Raw genomic sequence first — 22644 nt, 5'->3', positions numbered from 1 at the left:
CGGCTCCCCGTGCTCGCTGCTTTCACACCCAATAAGGAAGTCCTCCTCCTTCCCATGTGGCCCGGCTGTGTTGTTTACTGGGGAGTCACGTGCTTGGAACAGGGCTGGATGTCGTCTTTATGGACAGGCACATGGCTTATCAAGTAAACTGCTTATGAAAGTGTGTGTGACTTATGCCACGCCCCAAAACATCAAAAGCTCTTGTGCCAGTGAATGTATACTTTCTCTCTCTTTCCTTTTGTCATTATGGGTCCAAACAACCAAACCAAAGAGCAACCAGCTTTGGGGTTTCACATGCAGTACACCTGCTCCTGCCATGAAACCTTCTTACCTCAATTTGAATTTTATGCTGCCCTTTGGATAAACAAATCTATTAGAAAAATGCAAAATATGTAGTGAAGGGTATTTTGTTTACACACTGCAACATTTGGGCCAGAATTAGTTTTATTAATGGTTTTGGAGAGTGTATGGACTAATTAGTGTGTATTTGCCTTCCAACAATCTGCTTCAGAAGCTTGTTGGGGTGCAGCAAATTTGAAATCGTAAATATTAAAAGTGGAAATTTTTTACGATCAAGCCCGCCCCGACATCCTGTAGTGTGGGGAGGAAGATGAAGGACCACCGATGTCGAAGGCCACTCAGTTTGACGTGGGAAAGACTGATGGAGAGCCAAGCTGGCTGGAATGGAAAAGATCATAAATTCACAAATTGGAACATGGCGTCTCTGTTTAGTCAAGTTTGATGAGATTTGAAGAGATTTTTAAAGGCTGGAAGTTTGTGAACAGAATCGGTTGTGTGTGTGTGTGTGTGTGTGTGTGTGTGTGTGTGTGGCCAAATGGTTGTGTCACTATGCACTTGTGTAATTTTTGTGTGGATTGTCGCACAGCTGATAAGATCCGAAAATTCTTTTAGCGTGCACCATGCTTAAGTTTAGAGTATGATGTAATGTCTCCATCATCTGCCTGCTGTTGTATAGTTGTGTTACTGTACAGGCGATCTGTCCCTCGTGCCTCGTTCTGTTGGACATCGCCATTCTCTGAGTGCTTGGGAACACAAGCCTTGTGGGACGATGGAACCTGCTAGAATTTCATGGTGCCACCCACATTTGAAGGCCTCTAATTAAGAAGTCAAACTGACTTTCAAATCTTACCCCCTATGTGCAAATATAGTCCTGCTGCTGCTGAAATAGAAACGAAATGCAGCAAGAAGTAATTACACATTTGCCTGTGTGTTTAAAATGGGAGCTTCTCACTTTCTCTAATTTTAGCAACTAAACTCCAGCAGATCATCTGTGAGGAAGAATTTACTCCATGTTTCATCTGTTTTCTGTGTAAATCTTGATGAGTCATGGGTAAGGCTATGTTTAGTACTAAGAGGTTTGCATGAGTGAAGGTTATTTATTAACATGTCGTTAAGAATTAGGACGTTTCAAACCACATGCAGACCACAGTTAACTTGTTTTTGTGATGTTGTTTCTGCCAATACATAGCTGCTGATGTACTGGTGTCACTGAAAATGATTCAAGGCCGTGCAGCTGTTAGTCTCAGCCTGGGCTCCTCGCTACACTTAAGCTAAACCTTAACCTAAACTAAATTGGAAAGAGGCTGATCCAGCAGAGAGAGGTTTATTGCGCATGTAAATGTTCTGTGTGGCCAAGTTCTGGTCACAATGATACTTTTCTTTTGTTAGCTTTACTTTAAATTTAACTCTGCGTCCACACTACTGTGCCACGTTCTCACAACTTTAACTTAACACAGCCAGACAAACTGACGCAAGTATTGGCCCTGGAGTCTCAGTTTGTGACTTAAGAGACCTAAAGCATTTACAGAATAGAGGTGAAAGCATGCAGCCCTGCCCTCAGTAGAATTCAAGTATTTAATCTGTGTCCACTTGATTTCTGATCCATGGGGACACATTAGACTGAATCTAAACTGTGCCCGTAGATTTATAAAATCTGTTTGCTCAAGTCCTCCTGGATAGTAGACAAACTTAGAAAACAGATTTAAAAACCTCTATTCTCTAATATCTACAGACCCTATTTGTCTCCTGAGACTTAAGATATTAGGTTTTTGATAATAAACTCTTGAACATGTACGGTTTCAAGAACAAAGTGTTTTGGAAATTTGAGTTTAAGCAACATTTGATTAAAGGACATACATCAGAGGGAACAATGTGTTTATACAGCATACTATACATTTCACTGAAGAAAGATTACAGGGAGTGCTGGGTTCAGAAAACAAAGCTTGGGACAGAACAAAGCACAACACAGACATGATCTCCACTCTCACACAATGTGGGGACTGGACAACGTCCAACTTCAAATCAATGACTTCACAACTAATCACAGTGGATATTACACTTTCTTTGAAAAATGTGGCTGGAGACAGGAAGAATAACTCATTACATAAGGTGTAACATGTTCCAGTAAAAGCATACAGTCTTCTCCTTTATTTGGAAAGCTTACACCGCGACTCACTGTGCTGTGTTTTCATTCTGGGCCCAGAGGGTTTATGAGCCGCACGTCCAGGTGTTCTCCCCTATTGACCTTCATTTGTAGACCCAGTGGGTGTCCACAGAGAGGGCTCAGGTTAGAGCGTGAAAAAAATCAAAATTGATAAATGATAAAAAAAACGATTGTCTCTCATCCCTTATGACCTCATAGCATGAATGTCCTTGGATAAATAGCAACTTCATTTTCTGTCATCATTTGAGCTCTAAGAGCAGCCGGCGAAGATGCAGAAGTCAGATCCCCTTTAGTCATTTCAATCTGAGTTTGCACTGATGATAAATTAAAGCTTTGATATTCAGTCCCGAGAGCCCAAACCCAACACAGGGCAGTATGAGCCTGCTGACAGCAGATCATATTTGCCTTTGACTGCAGAGCAAACACGCTGTGGAATCTGAATGAACCTTTTGCGTTTTCATACCTCCATGTCAAACTTCTCAGTGTTACAAATCATACTGATGCACCCTGTTTGTGTTTGATATCTCCAGGATGTTGAGATTTGTACAGACTAAATTTATTCTTCTCTTTTCTCTCTCTTCTACAGTGTGCAGGATAGCGTGCCACAAGAAATGCGAAGGCAAGGTAAGAGTCCCACAGTTAAGGAACCTAAACTAAGTGTTTCTTCTGGTTTGTTGGATTAAATGGGCAGACCTGATTACAAAAGTGTCTTAAATATAAATGATCACAATAAGCTGAACGCAAACCAACACACCATTAAGGGGACTTCCAGGTTCCCTGAAATAAAGGCTATAACCCAGATTGTCCACTGACTAGCGCTGTAACCTTGGGGAATTTGAAGCAAAGGCAAAAAAGGCATGCATTATAAGTGATGCTGACTGCCAGAATGAGCTCAGTCAAACAAGAAATATGTGCACAGTGTTACAGAAGAATTTTTTTCTTTCAGAGTTCAGAAAAATGTTGAACACAGTGCTTTAAAGATTCATCTTTATCTTAAATGTCTTTAGTTACTTTTTACTGAAGCGACCTGATATGATCCAAACAAGTTTGATAGTTTTTTGCTGGCATAAGTTCAGAGAAGTTTTGAGCGTTCCCTTTAGAATCATTACGAGCTTATCGGGAGGAAATATTGAGTTTTAGGTGGAGTCGGCTGCCCTTCACTGTATGTGTGTGTGTATGCGTATATCAGTACAGATGTTGAAGTGGGTGGAGCTAAGAGGTTTATGTCCTGCTAAAAATCTTAAGAATCTATAAACAAGTGCACGCTGTACCAGAATGTGTTTAGATTGGCCCAACTCCTGCGTCTTGGAGATCGCCCCACGTCTAAAAATAAAAGACCTCTGGACGGAGTCGTCGACTGATGATCATCTTTGTTTTGGAAAAGGGAAAAGTACGTAGAAGAAAATGGGAAAGAAAATAAGACTGGCGCTGAATTTCCTGCCGGGTTGTTAGAGGAGGAATCGCGTTTGTGTGTGTTTATGTGAAAAAGGTACAACTGCCATTAGGGCTTTACTGGGGGATTTACACACACACACACACACACACACACACACACACACACACACACACACACACACACACACACACACACACACACACACACACACACACACACACACACACACTTGTGCACACCTTTATACACACACCCTTCATCTGGTATCCATTAGTGAAATAGGTGCTGTTGTTGCCAGCTTTGCCCGCTCCCCCCTTTACTCGGTGCTCAGGAAATGCCAGGGGTGCAGGGCAGACTTGCCACACCAAGTATGAGGTGGGGAGGTGGGGGGGCTTTGGCCAGCTGTGCCTGCAGAGGAAAGGGGGAAAGTTTTCAAACAAAATGGTGATTGGAGTGGAGCAATTATCTTTATATAGGAATATTGTAATTCTTAGGCTAGAAATACAAAATAGAATGTTTTTATGGTGGTTTTCCTTGCGTGGTTTAAATAGTTAACGGTAGAGCGAGTGAAGATCCAAAATTGCTTTTAACTGTAATGGTTTGACTTTTCCAGAGTCAAACATTTTCTCTGGGTTCTCTGTCATGCATGCATTTATTGAGCTGGAGGAGGTTTTTCAGAACTTTGGGAACAATTCTTGACCAACTTCTACCTCCTCCACCATTGCAGCTCCTCTCTGATGGTTCAGGAGATTTCATTTTAGATACTGAGTTGTCACATAATTGTCATATTAGCGTTGCTAGCAGTAACCAGCCTGTAGTATCCACAACTAAGTGATTTATAATAATTATTAGAGATTTGAATCCTGGCGAGTGCAATTACCAACTAGAGATACAGACTTTGTTATCATGCTTATTCTGTCGATGATTTCAGTTGTGTTTCTTTGCCAAGGATACAGTTTCTACATTAGCTACCCCATAGGACTTCTGAACAAACAGTGTTCATTTGATGGAGGAAATGCTGCTGCAAGCCAAAACACACATTATCCCAAATAATATTTCATAAGAAACCAATCAAACTGTGAGTGCACTGACTTCTGAATGTATTTTTGTTATTTAACACCGTGTTGATGAATGAAGGGGTACGCTAAATGCTTGTTGAAAATATTTGAGTCTCAGGGAGTCAAGGGTGAAATGTTTGAGAAGACATTAAAGCACGAAAGCTCTGTGAAACTTTGGTTTGACCAGAACTTCACTCCCAGTGTCTGTGTATACAAAAGTGAAAGTTTCCATTTCTGAAATCTCAGCAGCATTTCCTTTCCTAAACATTTCAACTCAAACATGTCCGTTTTGGCAGGAAACAATTTGCGAACAACCCTGATGTGAAAGCAGAGGGAGTGAACGCCACGGGGTCAAACCTGATCACTATCCACGCTCAATCAGGCCTGCTTGACCATTGGGGATGTTTTATGAATTATTTATTGTGGAGCGCAGATGAAGCCCCCTATTCACTGTGGTGTCAAATTCACGCATGATCTTGGACGTTAGGAATCCAAACCCTTAATAATAACTCAGGCTGGGACAGATTTCACAAGTACGGCCTACAGTTATAAATCTCTGTCTCTAGAAAAAGACGAGTGTGTGGCTCATGTCTGACCCAGCCAAAGCAAACAGATGGTCACACCTGCATGCACGTCCTCCGAGCCAATCGTCCCTCCACCCTTATGTATGTTTGCTCTCAAGTGGGTGAGAAAAATGCTCCAAATCTTGTCAGTAAAATTTCACAACTGGGCGCAGACTGGACAGAAGCATCAGTCTATTTTAGCACCTCCGGGACTCGCTGGAAGTAAAGGTAATCTTACCTAAAACCACGTACATCCGCTTAAATACCTCCTCCGTTTCTATTTTTTTGCGTTTTTTCATAAGTCTAGTTTCCTCTGTACAAACTCGACCCTTACAGAAAGGAAGAGCTGTATGTCTCAAACTTTCCAGCTATGCGGCTGTGAAAACATTAAGGAAAGGTAAAACCCAAGGTCCGCTCACGCTAATTTCAGTCTCAAATCTACGGTGTAGCAGCAGCCGTGGTAGAATATCGCACGAGTGAATGTGATCTCCTTCCTGTGTCTGTCCTCCAGGGGCAGTACAGTTGTACCTTTTAGAGGAATTATTCAGAAATTCATTTTACATTACTGCATTCAACCCTTTCACCAATCAGCAGCAGCCTGTTGCCAGCCAGTTGTGTCAAAAAGCAATTCAGCAGATTCACTGTGAAGTCTGCTGACCTGGTGACAGATGATACACTGTAAATTACCCAATGTGTCAATGTTTTATTGACATTACGGGGTTAGACGTACAGCAACACATGCAATACATGACCACATTGGCTGACCCAAACATTTAGGTGCTTCCCAAGTGTTCGACAAATGTCAGCTCTCCTTGTCTGGACTATTGTTGGTCGAGAGCTCTTCAGGTCAGGAATAAGCCGGGGTGCTGAGTAGAACGTATTGGATTTCACTGAACCTTCATTGCATGTCGAGTGTGTTTGGGGAAGGAATCTACTCGGTGTTCCACCGTTAATGAGAAACGAGGTCTGAGAAAGCAAAGTGGAAGAACGTGAACACATTCTCACTCAACTCCCTTTGTGCTTATGAGTACCATTGAGTCATTTTATAACAATATTTGTTATCCCGCAGCCAAACTTTCTCTCTTACTGGAAGTTTTTGGATAAAACTTCAAACCACCAAGGTTAAAAAACACATTTTTGGCTTTATGTGCTCTCTGGAATGGATACCACCAGACATTTCTGAGTGATCGTCTGGAGATTAAAAGCACTTGGTTGGTCAGAGAGTAAGGCAGAGCATCTCACGTATTATTTATGGGCTCCATATCTTTGACACATCCAAACACCTGTATCCAAACATAAGTGGTGCAGGTTTGAGTGAGTGCGTTCCGTTTACAGCTGGCCGACTACTGTCCTCATATGGAGAGCAGAGCTTGGATTTATGTTTGCAGCAGACTAAAGAAGCTCCAAGTTGTCGCTGCTAGCTTCATGTACAAATCCAGCTAGTAAATTCATTCAACCCAGATGCTTTTATGAAGGTAACTGAAAAGTCATGGACATCAGGGCGGCATCGTCTTTAGAGAGACAATCCATCACCGGAATGCCGATTGGGTCTTTGCTTTGCTTAGAGCTTGGAGGGGGGGTGTGATCTAACCCCAAGTCCCTGATGTACAGTCATTGACGATGGATTGACGTTCCTAGACCATCCTCCGTGGAACCTTGGATAACTTCCAAGGAAGCCAAGCACTGAGTGTAGTTGGGAAGATCTGGAAGGTCTGAATCCCCACCAGCTCAGAGCGCTTTACTTTTGGTGACCTTGAGCTCAGACCAGCGGTGTTTGAACATCCCCAAGGGGGTCGGTATCACCTTTAGTCTAGTTGACAACAAGAATAGTCAACATGGCTTTGGTAGTTCCTCTAAATCAGTTAAACAGGGGTTTAGAACATGGCTCAGGAATCTTTTTTGTCCTCTGACTCTGCTCTGTCTCATGTAGACTTTATCCGGAGCAGTTCTAGCAGCTGTCAGGATCATTTTCCGTGATTACCCTCGCTCTCTGTTTCAATGACTTCCCCTTGGATACCACACTTGGCTTCTGGGGTTGATTTACCACGCAGGCATTAATTGGAAGCTGTGTCATTGCTGCGCAGCAACAGCAAGTCTTTTTTTTTTTAATGATCCTGCACTCTTTATAATCACTTTAGCATGGGAGAGAGAGTAGACATTGGGGACTTCATTTTTGTTCTTGGAATGGTGAAGTGAATATGGAAGAAGCTGTCAGAGGTTGATTTGACTTTGACTTTCTCGCCTGTTGAATATTCATTCCACTCAGCTTAAACTAACAACATTTTTTACTTCACTTCACATAAACTTCTACAGTTCTTGACCTTCGTAGAAAATATTCAAATGGTCTTAAAATCGCTCCCAACTAAATTAAAAGTACATTGTGTTGCAATGTTTGTATCCACCGATTCTAAGAGTGCAAAGGTCAATAAGCGAAGATTTCCTTTTGTAGCTTTTAGATATTCCCTCCACATTTGGCAGTGTTCATAATTCTGTTTACCACTGTCAAGTATAGGAGCGATTACATAAGTCCAGCCTATGAAGTTTCAGATATGCTGGCATGTGATTGAATCCCAGCAACAACTTTAACAGCTTCCTTCCTTGTTCATGTGGCGGCGACCCCGCTGAGAGTGAGGAACAGCAGTTTGGAGGGGGAGCAGAGGAGGGAGCGAAAACAACATGCAGGAAACAATGGCTTAGAAAGTCCATATCCCTGTGACCAATCCAGGGTGGGGAGTGTTAAGGACAAACTTGATCTGGGTGGGGTGGGGTCCCAATCATTCCTTTCGGTCTTGGCCATGGGATCTAGATATATTTTCAAGTAAGCAGCAAGAGCAAGCAGCAAGAGTACGAAATTTGCTAACCCACCCAGTAGCTCTGAAGCCAATTGAATTAGCAGTCACAGGATGGGACACATGCTGACTGCTCCACCCGCCTACCCATGACAATAACAACACAAGCATCATTCAGGCTCTATTTTGAGGGATCCTATTAAATCGGAAATCAATTCCTCAATTGGAGTTCATACAGACTTGGTTTCATGTCATCATGCAGTGAAAGTTGTCCATTGTAGAGAAATAAAGAACTCCTGTGGTTAATTTTAGCAGCGTCTTTGTTTAGATGTCGCTGCCACTCAGCTGTAACAGTCCTGAGAGAAGGCTTGGAAGGCTTTCACATTAATTTTCCAAACAACAGGACTTGTTACAGCCATACACGGAGAACTAGACTTAAAACGTCTTGATCTTACAGAGTTTGACAATTTGGGCTGTAAAAGAAAAACAGAAGTAAACGGATTCCATGAAGTTGAGCTGAAAAACCAAAACAACAAAGTGTCAGCTCGCCTTGTTCCAGTGTGTGAGCACATGACTTCCACAAGGAGCTGTGGCTTATGGCCATGTATTTAGTAACTGCATGGTAACGCCAATGTGCATAGATACAGTAGAGAAAACAAACAGGAACACCCAGCCCTTAACATGATGGAGTAATCAGGAGTTAGTGGAAAGAATGTCAACATTGGTCCAAGCGCTCAGGACAGTGATGCAAGATGTAAGCGAGGGGGGGGGGGGGGGGCAGCAGAGCTTGATGCAACATACAATCAGATGAATTACATGAGACTTAATGCCATTGGCCCTCAAGGCTTATTTTAAAAGCTTTATTCATCCACAGAGCTTCTGCTGAGAATACAAGCTCTTCTCCAGCGTTACCGGCGTATACATCTACACAAATTGTAAGAAGTGGCTTTCATCTCCTAAAGCTGACCACTGACCACTCTCACACTGCCTAATGCATGGTGAAGGAGGAGACATCCTTTCATTTTGCCCTCACATATGTTTCCAGCATGTCCTTTGATTCCAAATCCCAACTTTCTGTTCCCATGCCTGTTTCCAGTATTTCTGAGCTCATGTTTTCTAATCATGACCATGAAAAGTTCATGTCTGAATCCAGTCTCCTGGTCTGTAAGCTCTATGGGTGTTGGCTCAACCTTCCATTGAGCACTCAGGGACAGCGATCATCTGCTGGTGTTTTGCTGCAGCTTGGGAAATCCTGAGTCAGACGCATGAGGTGGGACCTCACCCAGACGCTCTCCCTCTCTCTGTTTTCAGTTCCATCTCAGTTTCACAGCACCAATGTTTGTGTGTCCCCAGTCTTGTTTTGTCTTTAGCTGCCTCTGTCTGGTTCTGCATCTCCCCCTCTCTTTGTCCAAACTGTAAAATCAGCATAAAGGCTGTGATCTCCTTCAATCATTAGTCTTTCTGGAACAGCCGCCATGTGTTTCCAGTTTAACAATCATATCAAACACCAGTGACGGCCCTCCAAATGAAGGCTTCATCCAATCAGGTATAGGAATGGTTCACTGTTGTGTCCAGTTGAAGGAGAGCTGTCAGTCATCTCTTCATCTTATAAATCTCAAATGAGGCCAAGGCTTTGCCAGACAACAACTAGAAAAGTGAAACTTGTGGCACACGGCTTTGTCCAACTGCACTGATGGTTGGCTCTGCTGCTGTCAGTACTTATAACAGGCATCAGCCATGGGATCATGAAGGTAATAAAACCCAGGACTCAGGAAACGGACTAGACTACAAGAAGATATTAGGCTTGAACACGGATCTGTTTCCCATGCTTTGTAATCCCCAACATACAGAGATGTTGCTGTTGTTGTTCATAATTGCGTTGTAATAAGTGTGGATACACGTTCCTCCAATTCCTCCAATTCCAGTAATACAGACAACAAGGAGTGAAGGGAAATTCCCACTTCACATAGTTCCACCGTGTTGCTCCATTAAAGGTGCATATCTCACATAAACAACCTTGTTGTTGTGTTACTGTAAACCATATGTCGCCTCTCCGGCAGCCCTCCCTTCCTTCCTGGCCCTTGTCATTAATGGTGAATTAAATAATGCTTACTGAGCCGACATCTGGTGAACACCACTTCGGCAAAGGTGCTGCTTTTAGAGCTGCCTCCCGTCTAATTACCACCGAGCAACATCAAAGAGAGCATGTTCAACGTAATCAGTAATCTGCTACAAATTTGTACCACACAAGCTTCAGTACGTCTTTGTCTGGTACGGAGTAAAAGCTGGTGAGAAAGTCTTGAAATCCCGCTGCAATTAAGTCTGATAGGATTCAGCATCACAGATTAATCAGAGGAGCATGCTAGTCATTTCTAGAATGTACATTTCTGTATACTGGAGGGATTTGGACACACAATTCTTTGAGCTCTAGCAGAGATCTGGCAGCACATCTGTTCGTGTCTGATCAGCAGACTGTGTTTGCATTTGCCACTTTGCCGAATAATCGATTACATGTAAGTCTAATCCATTATTCGCTTAAATATAATCGATTATTCGGTTGATTATAATCGATTAATCGTGACAGCCCGAGTATACAGAAATGGAAAACCAGCGAAACCGACCAGGTGTCTTCACCAGGCCACGCTCTGGGAGGAACCACCTGTTGATCAAGTGACCTCACCTGAGTTACCTCCTGTTTCCTCACAGCAGGGAGACTCTGAGTTTTAATCCCTCTAATCTGTGTGTTCTCACTTTGACCTTGTGGAGTTTCTTTCGCAATCACAAACATGTAGGAATAATGAAAGCGTGAGTAAACGGTGATGTTCTACTGTACAGAGTTGGTTTGGTTCACATTGAAACTTTATCAGCTTAATCCTCAGAATCAGAACCAGTTTAAGATTTGGCAGCGTTTCATGTTGAAAGCCGTAATGAGCTGGTGACGGAGAAGTATGTATCTCCATGCTGCTGCTGACACGTTGACTATGGACTCGCCATGAAGTCAATGGATTCATTCATGGTACTTTCTGTCTCTGCAGCTGTGGACCGTGTTTGTGTGTGTGTGTGTGTGTGTGCAAGAGACAGAGAGAGCAGGAAAGAGACAGTAAGGGGGGAGGGAGAAGAGTGAGACTCATATTTAACCTGTAACTTGAGAACCTGATAACAAGGAGTGAATGACGAATGAGCAATCGAGGAAGGAGAGAGAGAGAATGTGTGTATGTGTGTGTGTGTGTGTGTGTGTGTGAATGAAAGAAAGAGAGAGTGGGAATGAAGAGAGGAAGAAAAAGGACTGTGCTTTTGTTTCCCAACCTCAACTCCCGTTCTTCCTGATCTACATGGGAAATTTTTTTCGGTGTGTTTTCTCCTTTCTGGTTACGCGTGAGTCTGGCCGCTCAGGAGGAGGGTGAAGATGAAGTGAATAAGAGGGAGGAGAAAGAATTAGAGAGAGAGAGGGAAAGAGAGAGAGAGGGAGAGAGAAAAGCAACAGCCCGTAGCCAGATTTTCCCTGCTTAGTGCTGCACTGCGCTGTTTCCAGTTGTGTGATGTTAGGATTTGCTTTTTGGCTGCACTTCTCCCCACATTAAGACTCTTTAGACATTTTTATCCTCGTTTTCGTGCAGCGGGATAAGTGTGTGTGTGTATGTGTGTGTGTGAGTGAGAGAGTGAGAGAGAAAGAGAGATTGTGAGTGAGAAGGAGAGAGAGAGTGGGGAGGAAGGAGACGAGTGAGAGAGAGAGAGAGAGAGAGAGAGAGAGAGAGAGAGAGAGAGCGCAAGAGAGAGAGGGAGAGCGAGCAGATCCTGGTGCTGCCTCAAACATACACACACCAACTCTCTCTCTCTCCTACACACACACACGCGCGCGCTCACTCCTCCGGCTCTGCGCTGCACCAATGTAACTGAGTGGATTTAGCTTTAGCCATCTGGACGGAGCGCAGAGAGAAAGAGAACGCTGCCCCGGACGCTGAGGGAAAGGGACAATGCAACACTAAGAACGCAGAGAGAGAGAGACGACCAAAGAGTGAGAGAAGAAGCACACACTCACAGGATGGCCACCGCAGTCTTTCAGGTAAGGAGTGTGTGAGCAGAGGGTCTGTCTGTCCCAAGTGTGGACTGGAGTGAGAAAGTCCGTGTCCATTGTGCAAGAGCAGTTAAATGTACAGTGTGTGTGTGTGTGTGTGTGTGTGTGTGTGTCCTGAGATGTCATGCGTCTGCGTTTTCAATCTGCACTCGTATGTGTTGGAAAGTCTAGATCGTCAGTGTCGTCCTGTTTGAGATTGAACTGTACGTCCACTTTCCTCAGTATTGATGGCAGATATGTGACTAAGGAGAGAAACATACGACATTACTGTACATTGTAGTGTTAATGTAGATCTGTGTGTGTGTGTGTGCATGTGTGTGTGTGTGTGTAATGTACAGTCCTGCTCACGGCCGATGTACTGTACATGTTTCTGTGTGGTCTGCCTGGCTGACCGTGTTTTGCGGTCGGTGGACCAAAGCCATGGTGAGAATGACAGACGGAGTACTTCTCTTCTCTTCTCTTCTCTTCTCTTCTCTTCTCTTCTCTTCTCTTCTCTTCTCTTCTCTTCCCTTCTCTTCCCGTGACTCCTGCGTGATGCACATTAATGTCATAAGCGAGTCATTACGGACTTAAAGACTTCTCCCCTCCAGTCTGGCCCTCAGCTGTGCCGAGGTGTCTCTGCTGGTGTTGAGCCTGCTGCTCTCATCAGAGTGGAGGTCGTACCCTGTATGTACTGTTGTGTACTTTGTGCGTCTGCAGCCGCGGCGTTTGGGTCGCCGGTGCGCAGACAGCAGCAAACGTCGCCCCGAGCGTGAGAAACCTGACAGCAGCTCGGGGAATTTCTGGCACATGGCGTTGGTGCAATTGCCTCCAATTTGCCTCAAATCAGGGGGGGGGGGGGGGGGGGGAGAAGGCTGAGGGCAGAGTCTGAATACACAGCACATTCATCAACACACTGGCAAGCGTGCGCTGCAGGGCTTTACTGTTCTCCCTGAGGTAATGCTGACAGGAGCCATTTCCACTGTCAAACCTCTGTGTAGATGTCTGACTTGTGCGGCTTGGTGGTTACCGCACCGTGCGCAGTGAGATCAGGGTTAAGTTGCGTCGGGTCCTTCAAATCCCCCCCGGTGCATTATTGTAATTAGTCCGTCGGAGCTGCCAGCACACAATGTCAGCCAGGAGCGGAGCGGAGCGGTCGGGTCGGGATTCATCCGCTCGCTCAAGGATACTCTGACAAGTATGGACGTATCGGCCGTTTCGGGAATTTTCCCAGTGACCTTTGTAGTTGCGGGAGGAGCGGCGGCCAACACGGGGACGAGTTTGGGTCGTTACTCTGACAAGGGCTCTCAGATTTGTGGCATGGTGGTAAAAGTTGGGGTTAGGGATTTGAAAGGTCCTTTTAGTTGTGTTCTCCAAATACAACCGCACGTTCTGTTTCAGGGCTGTGCGTCTGCTGGAAATGTGAGTTTCAGCCGTAACTTGCGTGACGCGTGAACCGCCGCCACACCGCTGTTTATGCCCCCCCCGCCCACGCCTCTGCATTTGCTTCACCGTATTCCCAAATTCCTTGGAAGCGGGAGCCAACGCAAACGTAATACGGCACTGTCTGACGGCGAGACAGCGGCGTTACCCGTGACTGCAAGTTTGTGTGGGAATGGTGAACATCCACTGGCAGGAAGCCCACTGTGGAGTGGATTTCAGGGAAGACATTCTTCATCATTACTACCACACACACCCCACCCCCTCCCCTTATCCACCCGTCCTCCTCCCTGCTTTCGGCAAGTCATGATGGATACCTAACCACAGCCACACAGACGGGACAGACACGTGGGAAGGGACGGGCAGTGTGTGTGTGTGTGTGTGTGTGTGTGTGTGTGTGTGTGTGTGTGTGTGTGTGTGTGTTACCGTTACCAAACACTGAATTCCAGTCTTGATGATTTTGACAAAAGACTTGTTATTGGACCTGAAGCCACATTTCAATTCAAATGGACACATAAACAATCTCCTCTCTCTTCCTCTCTCCTCTCCTCTTCTCTCCTCTCGTGTATATTGAGCAGTCGACCATGTTAGCAGGCCTGCATTGACAGCTTGTGAGTGGTGGATTCAAAAACAAGGACTCGTACGTGCACTGGACAGTTCAGCTCAAGGGCACATAAGTAGTGAATGCTTTAGTTTGAGCCCGGGGCTGTGATTTCTATTGTTACGCCTCATGCTTGTGTTCTTTACTCTGATTGGTCAGAGCGAGAGGCTGAGAAACCCTCCAATACCAACTGGCTGACAACAGAACTGAGGCCAAAGAAAGTTTATATATCTGATGGTTCCAGACAATGAGAGAGTCTGATCTGGGGTTTGAACAGCCAATCACATCTATTGTTGCCTTCTGGCTGTACTTGCTGGACATCACAACAGAAGCCCATGAGGTCGTCTGTGTTCAGGTCTACTCTTGTTTGCCGGATGAAGGTTTTCAAACCCTCTCTACACACACTGCCCCAGGCAATTTGCACTAAAAAACGAAAACCTTCATATCGATCTCACAGTGGGTCGGTTTTACCTTAATACACTCAGTTTGATGCTCAAGTGCAGCGTTTGCTTAAAAGACACACTTAAGTAAATGAGTACATAAGCAAACCCAGTCTTTTTAGGCGATCTCGTACTTCCTGCAGAATGCCTCGGTGTATTCATCCTCAAGGTTGGCACATATTGTGAATCCGCAATACATTAGCAGCATAAATAATCTATAGTGACGGTGCTTTACAGTCGGGCTTTTAGTTTAATGAATAGCATCTTATGAAGCGCAGTAAAAGCCTGACATTATGCAAGGGGATCACATCGCCGTCCACTTACTGTAGTTGCTCTGCAGGACAAACTGCTGCCCTCAGCCGTAAGTTAGAGCATGAAGGAACATATCCCAGGTGTAATGTTGCAGTTAAAAACAAACAGAATGGATGTCTTTAGGCTTGTAACGACTCCGTTGTGTAGAGATATGTGAGAGCCCACCAACGTGGACCACAACATGCCCCCATTCATTCTCCTGGCAATTAGTTCCGCGCAATATAACCCAAAGTGTTTTCCGCGTTATTGTTTATTGTAGTTTTTGTGCCATAACTTAAACTGGTGTTTCAGTCTGACCATAATTGCACATAAAGTCAAGTTCATTCATTCATTTCTTTATACCAAACCTAAGATTTGTAGACGCTCTTATTTTGCAAGTTCCAAACCTCCAACTTACTTTACTGCAGGTTTTGCACAGCATGACCTACAATCTGTGGATCACTCCACTATTACTCACCACATTTAGAGGGAACTGAAGCTTTCTGTGCACTCTTGTAATCTAATACCCCCTTAAACGGAGGGACTCCTTATAATACCCCCTTAAAGGAGGAACATTATACCAAAACATTTAATGACGGCTATTTTTTCAAATGACTTCATGTAATCAGGCTGGTGGGGCCTGCCTGGCATAATAGGCCTTTGAGCAAACGCTGCAATCCTCAAGTCAAAGGAGGGATTGATTGAAGCGGAGGGAGAAGAAAATCCTCCATACATCAACTCTGCTGTTGGCTCTCTCCGTTTGCTTGACAAGGGGCTTTACGTTTCTGATCACAAGTGACATTGTTCCATGCTCGCCATGACAGCACCAAGATGGCAGCCCCCGCCGGTTGCCAAAGCTGTCATAACTAAAGGCTGCCTAATGTTTCTCCCCGCCACATTTCTCATAGGAGACCTGGTTTGACCCCTACAGAGCGCCGGCTCCCAAACATGGATCCATTTTTCTTCAAATCAGTCCATCCTTATTAGAAGTGGCTCCTCCAATGAATATCAGCTGAGGGGTTTTATGTTTGGGCCACACGAAGACGTTTGAAATATTCAGCTGAGAGATTGATTCAGTGTTGTTGCTCTGCTGACCTTGGATTCATAACATATCATCCCAAGATGCATTGGTGGAGCTTGTTAGGCGTGCACCATCACTCCCCTGCATCCCTCCACGCTTAAGTCTATGTATAATATCAACCCTGTGGAGATGTGGAGCTCCAGCAGGCACACGAGGGAAGATGGGGTCACCATTTCAAACTGGGATTATTTAGAGATTCTGGTGAGCGTGGAGGATTTATTGAAATAGTCCCGTCCTTTTCACTTTGCTCACCTTTCATCATCGGGAGTTGATGTCTCAGAACGTGGGTGCTGGTTGGTCTGCGTCTGATCTGAAGGCTCTGCTTTCAGCTCTTGGCCTTATTCCTCCATGTAAACCTAATAGACTTTGACAAGATAGCGTCCTTTTGAACCTCTGTGGTCTCAAACTCTACATCACCAAGCACAGCCTCTTTCAAGATCCATGGCTGATTTCCAGGGCCGGTCGCTGGCTCTCCTCCAAAGGGCTCAGACCTTGGAAAGCAGTGGCACAGTCACCGGTGGGCAAGGAGGCTTTCTGCCCTGGAGTCATGTTCCAGAGCAGTTATCTGGACAAAGCAGTGTGAAATTGTTCCTCCTGGTTGCTCCCCTGGAGTTAGACGAGCCATTCTGCAGTGTGTGTTTACTAGCACTGTGAAGCATCTACATAAACATTAAACAGGCCTATGACTGGGTACAAACTGTGTTACTCATTAATAGATATAGTTTAATCCAGTTTTCTTTGTAAACCGGGTGTGACGGCGTCTCATATTTATTCCTTTACATCATTTATCAAACTTACACTAAAGCTACAATCAGCTCACATGTGACAGTGTATGTATGTGGACACGATGTGAAATATGCCTCCTATGTGTGTGTGCCAGCAGTTTGAGGGGAGGGTGGGGTGCTTCTGTTTTTTTTTCTTCCCCTTATCAGCCCTTCATGTCTCTCTCAGGAATGTTTATAGAAAGCAGACCTGTTTCCTTGCTTTCCCAGAAAGCCCTGGTATTGTTGTTTGTGTTCCATGCCTGATTGATGGGGAAGGGGGCTTGGTCTCTAGAACATAAAGACAGGAAACATCGGTGCCAGGCTCCTGAATCACTCTCCACGCTGCGAGCTGGCGTGCTAACAGAAGAGGAGGGCTAAAGGTCCGGCCCCTGAGCGCCTCTGTTTACAGCTGTGGACCTGTGTGTTCCAACTGTGGGATGCAGCAGTGTATACAGCACTGTACTGGACCACAGCCCATATTCACAGTGAGGCTTTGCTGCCTTTGTGACGCATATTTGAGTATTTGTTGCTATGGCTGCATGGAGATATGGCTCCTCAAAAGTAAACTTTCAGAACACATAGGGCCACAAACTCTTACATGCACTCATGGGTCTATTTTTAAACATTTGCCATGCTTAAAAGTGGAAGAAAATTACTTCTACTAGGCATTGCTGCACCACCATTGTGCACACTGAATGAAAACAGGCTAGATGCTGCCCCAGCTGACCAATAACTGGATCACAACATGGGCATGTGAAATGTAAACATGCTACAGAGATAAAGGACGAAACAAAGTGATACTTTATCTAAGTTCATGCATGTTTATTGTATCAATCAGAAGTTTGTAACATTGGCCGTATTCACTCCATACCCCCTCCTTTCCTACGCTTTAAAAAGGAAGGAACATAACACAAAGCAGAACACGTGCTTGGCTGTACAAAGAAAATCACATCATTGACTAAGAGGCCACCTTTGCCACCAGCGTTCCAACTCAACTTCCCTCTGTTGATTTAGCCGTTCTCTTCTCTGTGTTATTAATATTTATTGCAGTCATATTTCTACTGGAAATGGTGCGGGGTGGTGATTGATGCGTTCAGAAGCCGGGTCACGCAGCTGCCATGCATATCTGAGCTTGTAAACTCCTTTTATCTGTGCAAAGTTTCTCATTGTCGGCCGATGCAAGCGTGAGGGAAAAACAACAGCGGGGAGGAAAACGAGAGGAAGGTAGAAAAGGAGGGAGGAGGAGATGAAGAGGACGAGAGGTGAAACCCAGGCCTGCCTATCCATCTCTTACCAAATACTTGCGAGCGTAGGTGTAAAGGCGTGTTGGGGTTGCTTGTTCCTTCCCTCCGAGGGGCTTTTTGGCTCTAAGAGTTATAACTCCTGTCACAGAGCTGAATGCCAGCAAGGTCTGCTCTTGGCGCAGGTTCACCTCAGCTTGTCTACTTTCCCTGCGTGATGAGAACCTTCTGCCTCCCCAAACGTTCCCCACATGGAGTCACAGCCTGCAGCCAGAACCCCTTCAGAGAATAAATCACCTTTCATTTGTTTATCTTTTTACTCCACGTGTACAAATATGGCGTCAAACATCACAGCGATCAAAGATTAGGCTTCTAAAGCGTTCACTGAAAAACTGTAATAACCACAATGTCATTATGTGGTTGATGTACTGCATATCTTTGGGTACACGGTGAGGCAGACATCAAATGTAATCTATCAGAATGAATGGTGTTCATTTCCTGCTGTTGAACATGGCACCGCTTTGTTTCTGCTCCAGCAGTCCGTCCTGTCGTTTGAGGGTCATTTTATCTATTTGCTTTGGTTTGCTCCTTCAGTGCAAACGGCCTCCTGACTGATTCAGAGCTGTCTCCGGGCTTTTCTGCTCCTCTCTCTCCCTCCAACCCTTTCTCCCTCGCTCCATCACGCTTTGTCTTTCGTCTGTTTATGCATCTACAAATCCAGACAGCAGTTGTGAAGGTAACAGCTTTTCTTTAGCGTCTGTGATGGGTGCAAACAGCAGCCAGCGGTTTCTCTGAAGGCATCCTGACTGATGGTGTGTGTCCGTCAGCAGATGTCACTTTATCTTGACTCCAGTGCTGAAGACTGCAGGGGAAATTCAATATTGTGTCAAACAACAGCTACAACCGCTTCACATCCACTCAGCTTTCCACATGGATGTTAAACACAATACAATACATCCCATACAAATGTAATCAGTCAGAGGAGTTGTAGTGCAGCTGAAGTGTGCGCTGTTAAATCAGAGTCTAAATATTGAATCGGGGCCTCCATATCAGCACATTCTGAGAGGGAAATGAGTTGGATCGGGGTTTGTTTGGCGAACCCGATCATGACGTCCCTCGATTCCTCTAAATTCTACTTCTAGTACGAATTTCAGCAGCGGGAATTTCACTACGGATGCCAAAGGGTTCATACATACCGAGTTCTACATGGCTGCCTTCTCCTTTCGCCCTCTCACCTCTCCCCTCTCTCTCCCCCCCTCGCTGTCCTCTGCCTGCTTGGCCTGGTGCCAGACAGTGAGAGCCGTGCTAAATGTGTAAATCACTGCGCTGGTAAATACAGGCTCTCTGGCTGAAAGCGCCTGGGAAGGGAGCGTGACCCCTGGTGTAACTGTGGAACAAAAGAAACAAGTCGTAGCTTCTCCCCTCTCCACGCCATCCGTCCTGTTAAACAAAGACGGAGTGAGAGTGAACAGGCTCTCCGCTCGGCAGAAGGCCACTTGAGTCCTGGCTGAGGAGAGGAAACATGGCAGGGTTGGATTAGACGGAGTGTCAGAGGCCTGTGGGGGTTCGTGTTCATGCACAAGCATACAAACATACAGTGTTGTTGTGTTGACAGAGGACATCACTCTTTACCGATCCTTGGTCCTGGAGGAACCTCAGCGCTGCGTCTTGCATCTGTCCCTGCTCGCCATGCCTTTATGTGATCATTGGTCAGTGCCTGGAAGATGGGAACTGGAACACACTGATTTAGTTAAGCAGATGTGTGAGAGCAGGAAGAGGCGGGGCTCATTCTTCAAAAAGTGCTGCATCTTATGAATGAATGAGTCGCTTCTTCTCTATCTCTCAAGATTTCATTACATTTTCTCTCCGTTTTTGCTGTGAAGACTCAATTTCTTTAGCGAGCTTGATGAAGTCAAAATCATAATCTTGTCATTCACTTCCCAACAGATAGACGGACCAAAAATAAACATGAATACACACACATCCATCTGTGACTTGTGTGTTCTGCTGTGAAGTATAAATCTTCAGCACTGAGCCGAGGAGGAGTGTGTGTGTGTGCGTGTGCGTGGAGCCCTGAGCAGCCGTGTACGTGTCACACCGCTCTATCTGCTCAATAAATTACAACTTTCCACAACAAAAACAGAGAGCATAAACTCTCACACTATTCCATAGAGTGAGAGGAAACCTGAGCTCAACATTCCTCCCTACATGCTCCTGTCTTCTAGCACATCGATGCATATTCTGCTCGTAGATGGAGAAGCAGATGCACTTCAATCTTTAGAGCATGGGTACTTGGAGCAAACCCTCTTCTTCCTTCATTCCTTTGAGCTTTGATAACATCCCAATAAGTCCATAAGGACCCACACTCTGGCACACTCCAGCATCACGGCCACAGAGAGCCTTCTGTTACCAGTTATGCCTCACAAATTGAATTTGCACACTGAATAGTTCTGCTGGGACGTGCCAGATGCAAAGGATCTGGATAAACATAAAAGCACTCAGGACAGCTGTGTGTTTAGACGCCCGTGCAGAGTCCAGGAAAGCTTAAGGAGCAACTCGCCGCCCTGCGTCTGTTTTCCAGCGTTGGAAATAAACTAACCTGCACGGCAATCAATTCCCAACTGGTGATGGTTCAAAGTGCAACCGGAATGTGCTTCTCCCTGCCGCCACAACAACACACACACACACACACACACACACACACACACACACACACACACACACACAGGTTGTTTAAATCATGAATTCCAAATTCAGTTGTGATCGTGTCATCAGCGGCTCATCAGCATATTCAGACATGTGTGTGTGTTATTGCATAATGAGTCTGTGTGCCTGGAGCATGTCAGTAGCAGGAGGTTGATAGTCGATGAGCGCCGTCCCACAAGCCGGAGACGTCTCACATGGACTTTTGTCTCTGGCGAGCAGCCCCTGGTTTAATGCTGTTAACACAAGCATGTGGAGAATGCTACAACACAATCAGCCTTTATTGTGTTACACTCATCTGAACGCCCTCGGTAGCATCAACACGCGCTTTCGCTCGGCCGTCCTGCTCCCCACGCACAGCAGAGCGCCGACAAAGGCTTCACGTCTCCTCGAGGCACAGCTCCCAACCCGGCAACTCATCCACTGTGTTTGAGTTTAACTGGTGTAGTCATGTGATTGTGTAGTTTAAGGGAAGTGAAACAGTTGTGTTGAAGCTTTTCTTGTATCATTTTTCTTTTCACAATATCCTGATTTAATTCTCGACTCCCCATTTTTTGTTGGTCTTTCCCATCAGAGGCCCTAATTCTGCCATCACGGGTTCATTTGGACTGCGGTGTGTTTCCCATCTTTGTGCGTTTGGCATGTCTGAATGCGGTCATGGCGCTCGGACGCAGACCGAGCCCACCGCACCCAAACCATTTGGAGGAAGTGGTCTCAGTCCGGTCACATATCTGGAGCAATTCGATTGTGGCGTGCACACGATCCAAAGTAGCTTTAAAGCAACTATCTGGGTTTACGCCCACTTTTCTGTGTCAAACTCAAACTTTAGCCTCTTGTTTGGAACTACAAGCCTAAAAACACTTTGTTTCTTCCTTCATTTGACTTTTATTTTCATTGGCTGTTATGGAGACGTATGACTGAACAAACCACAAGGAGAAACAAGTGGAAGAAATAAGATTGAATGTGATTGTGGAAGTGTTTTCCAGCACCAGGAAGTTCACAGTGTCAGACATCCTCCAGATCCATCTATTGGCACCTCTGTCCAGTGCTTCTCACATGGTGGTTTCCCTCTGGTTGACCTGTGGCTTGACCACGGTTAAGTGCTCACCTGCACACCGTGTGTTTGGATAAATATTCCCTGTGGTTTCTGGGAAGTCCTGACTTTGCTTCAAGCCTGTGACTCCACTCAACCTCCAACAAGTGAGGAAGCAACTACTTAGCATGGGAGAGAATGTCAGCCATTCTGGTGTGGGCAGAGACCACCTACCCTCAGTCTGACCTTTACGGCTAAGGTTGCATGACTGCGGCCACGCTGGCGACGGCATTCAATGTCCTCACACACTCTGCCAGCACAATTAAGCTTACATGTGCAGCACAAATACATGATGTACTCTTTACTACACATGACATTCAGCTAAAGGTCAGCTCCCATCCATGAAGTAACATTTATTCATTCAATCATCACAGTATCATGTGTTATCAGATGGCACAATCATTAAATCAATGATTGTCAAGTCAAGCAAGCATTCATTGTATTGTATAGAATGACCCATCTTGCATCTGTTGGAAAACTAGGGTGAGAGCTGATTCTGGTGAGGTGCTAGTGTGAATAAGTGTGTGACTGCAGGTGCACTGGCTGTCAGCAGAATGTGGGGCAGAATCAGTGCTGAGGAAAACACTGACCAGGCCTAAGGAGTCTGGGGGGGGGAAGGGGGCACCTGGAGGAGCAGGGCCTCAGAGAGGAGATAGACATGTGGAG

The 22644-nt window shown here is 45.3% G+C and overlaps 1 protein-coding gene across 7 annotated transcripts in view; it reads left to right on the top strand.

Moving 5' to 3' along the window:
• Positions 1–22644, top strand: part of tns1b (tensin 1b) — a 123020-nt gene that overhangs the window by 41043 nt on the left and 59333 nt on the right. For 6 of the 7 annotated variants that reach the window (XM_076160495.1, XM_076160493.1, XM_076160492.1 and 3 more), the window contains exon 3: positions 3051–3088. In XM_076160495.1, coding sequence (XP_076016610.1) covers positions 3051–3088 — 38 coding nt within the window. Of the gene's footprint in view, positions 1–3050; positions 3089–11375; positions 12334–22644 lie in introns of those variants that run through there. The other variant, XM_076160497.1, reaches the window with a different exon arrangement.

Source organism: Genypterus blacodes, unplaced genomic scaffold (assembly GCF_046128005.1).
Source record: "Genypterus blacodes isolate CSIRO-AG114 ecotype Tasmania unplaced genomic scaffold, CSIRO-AGI_Gbla_v1 ptg000106l_1, whole genome shotgun sequence".
NCBI classification, from domain to species: domain Eukaryota; kingdom Metazoa; phylum Chordata; class Actinopteri; order Ophidiiformes; family Ophidiidae; genus Genypterus; species Genypterus blacodes.
Note: the sequence above shows the minus strand (reverse complement) of the source record. Positions and strands in the feature narration are given on the sequence as shown.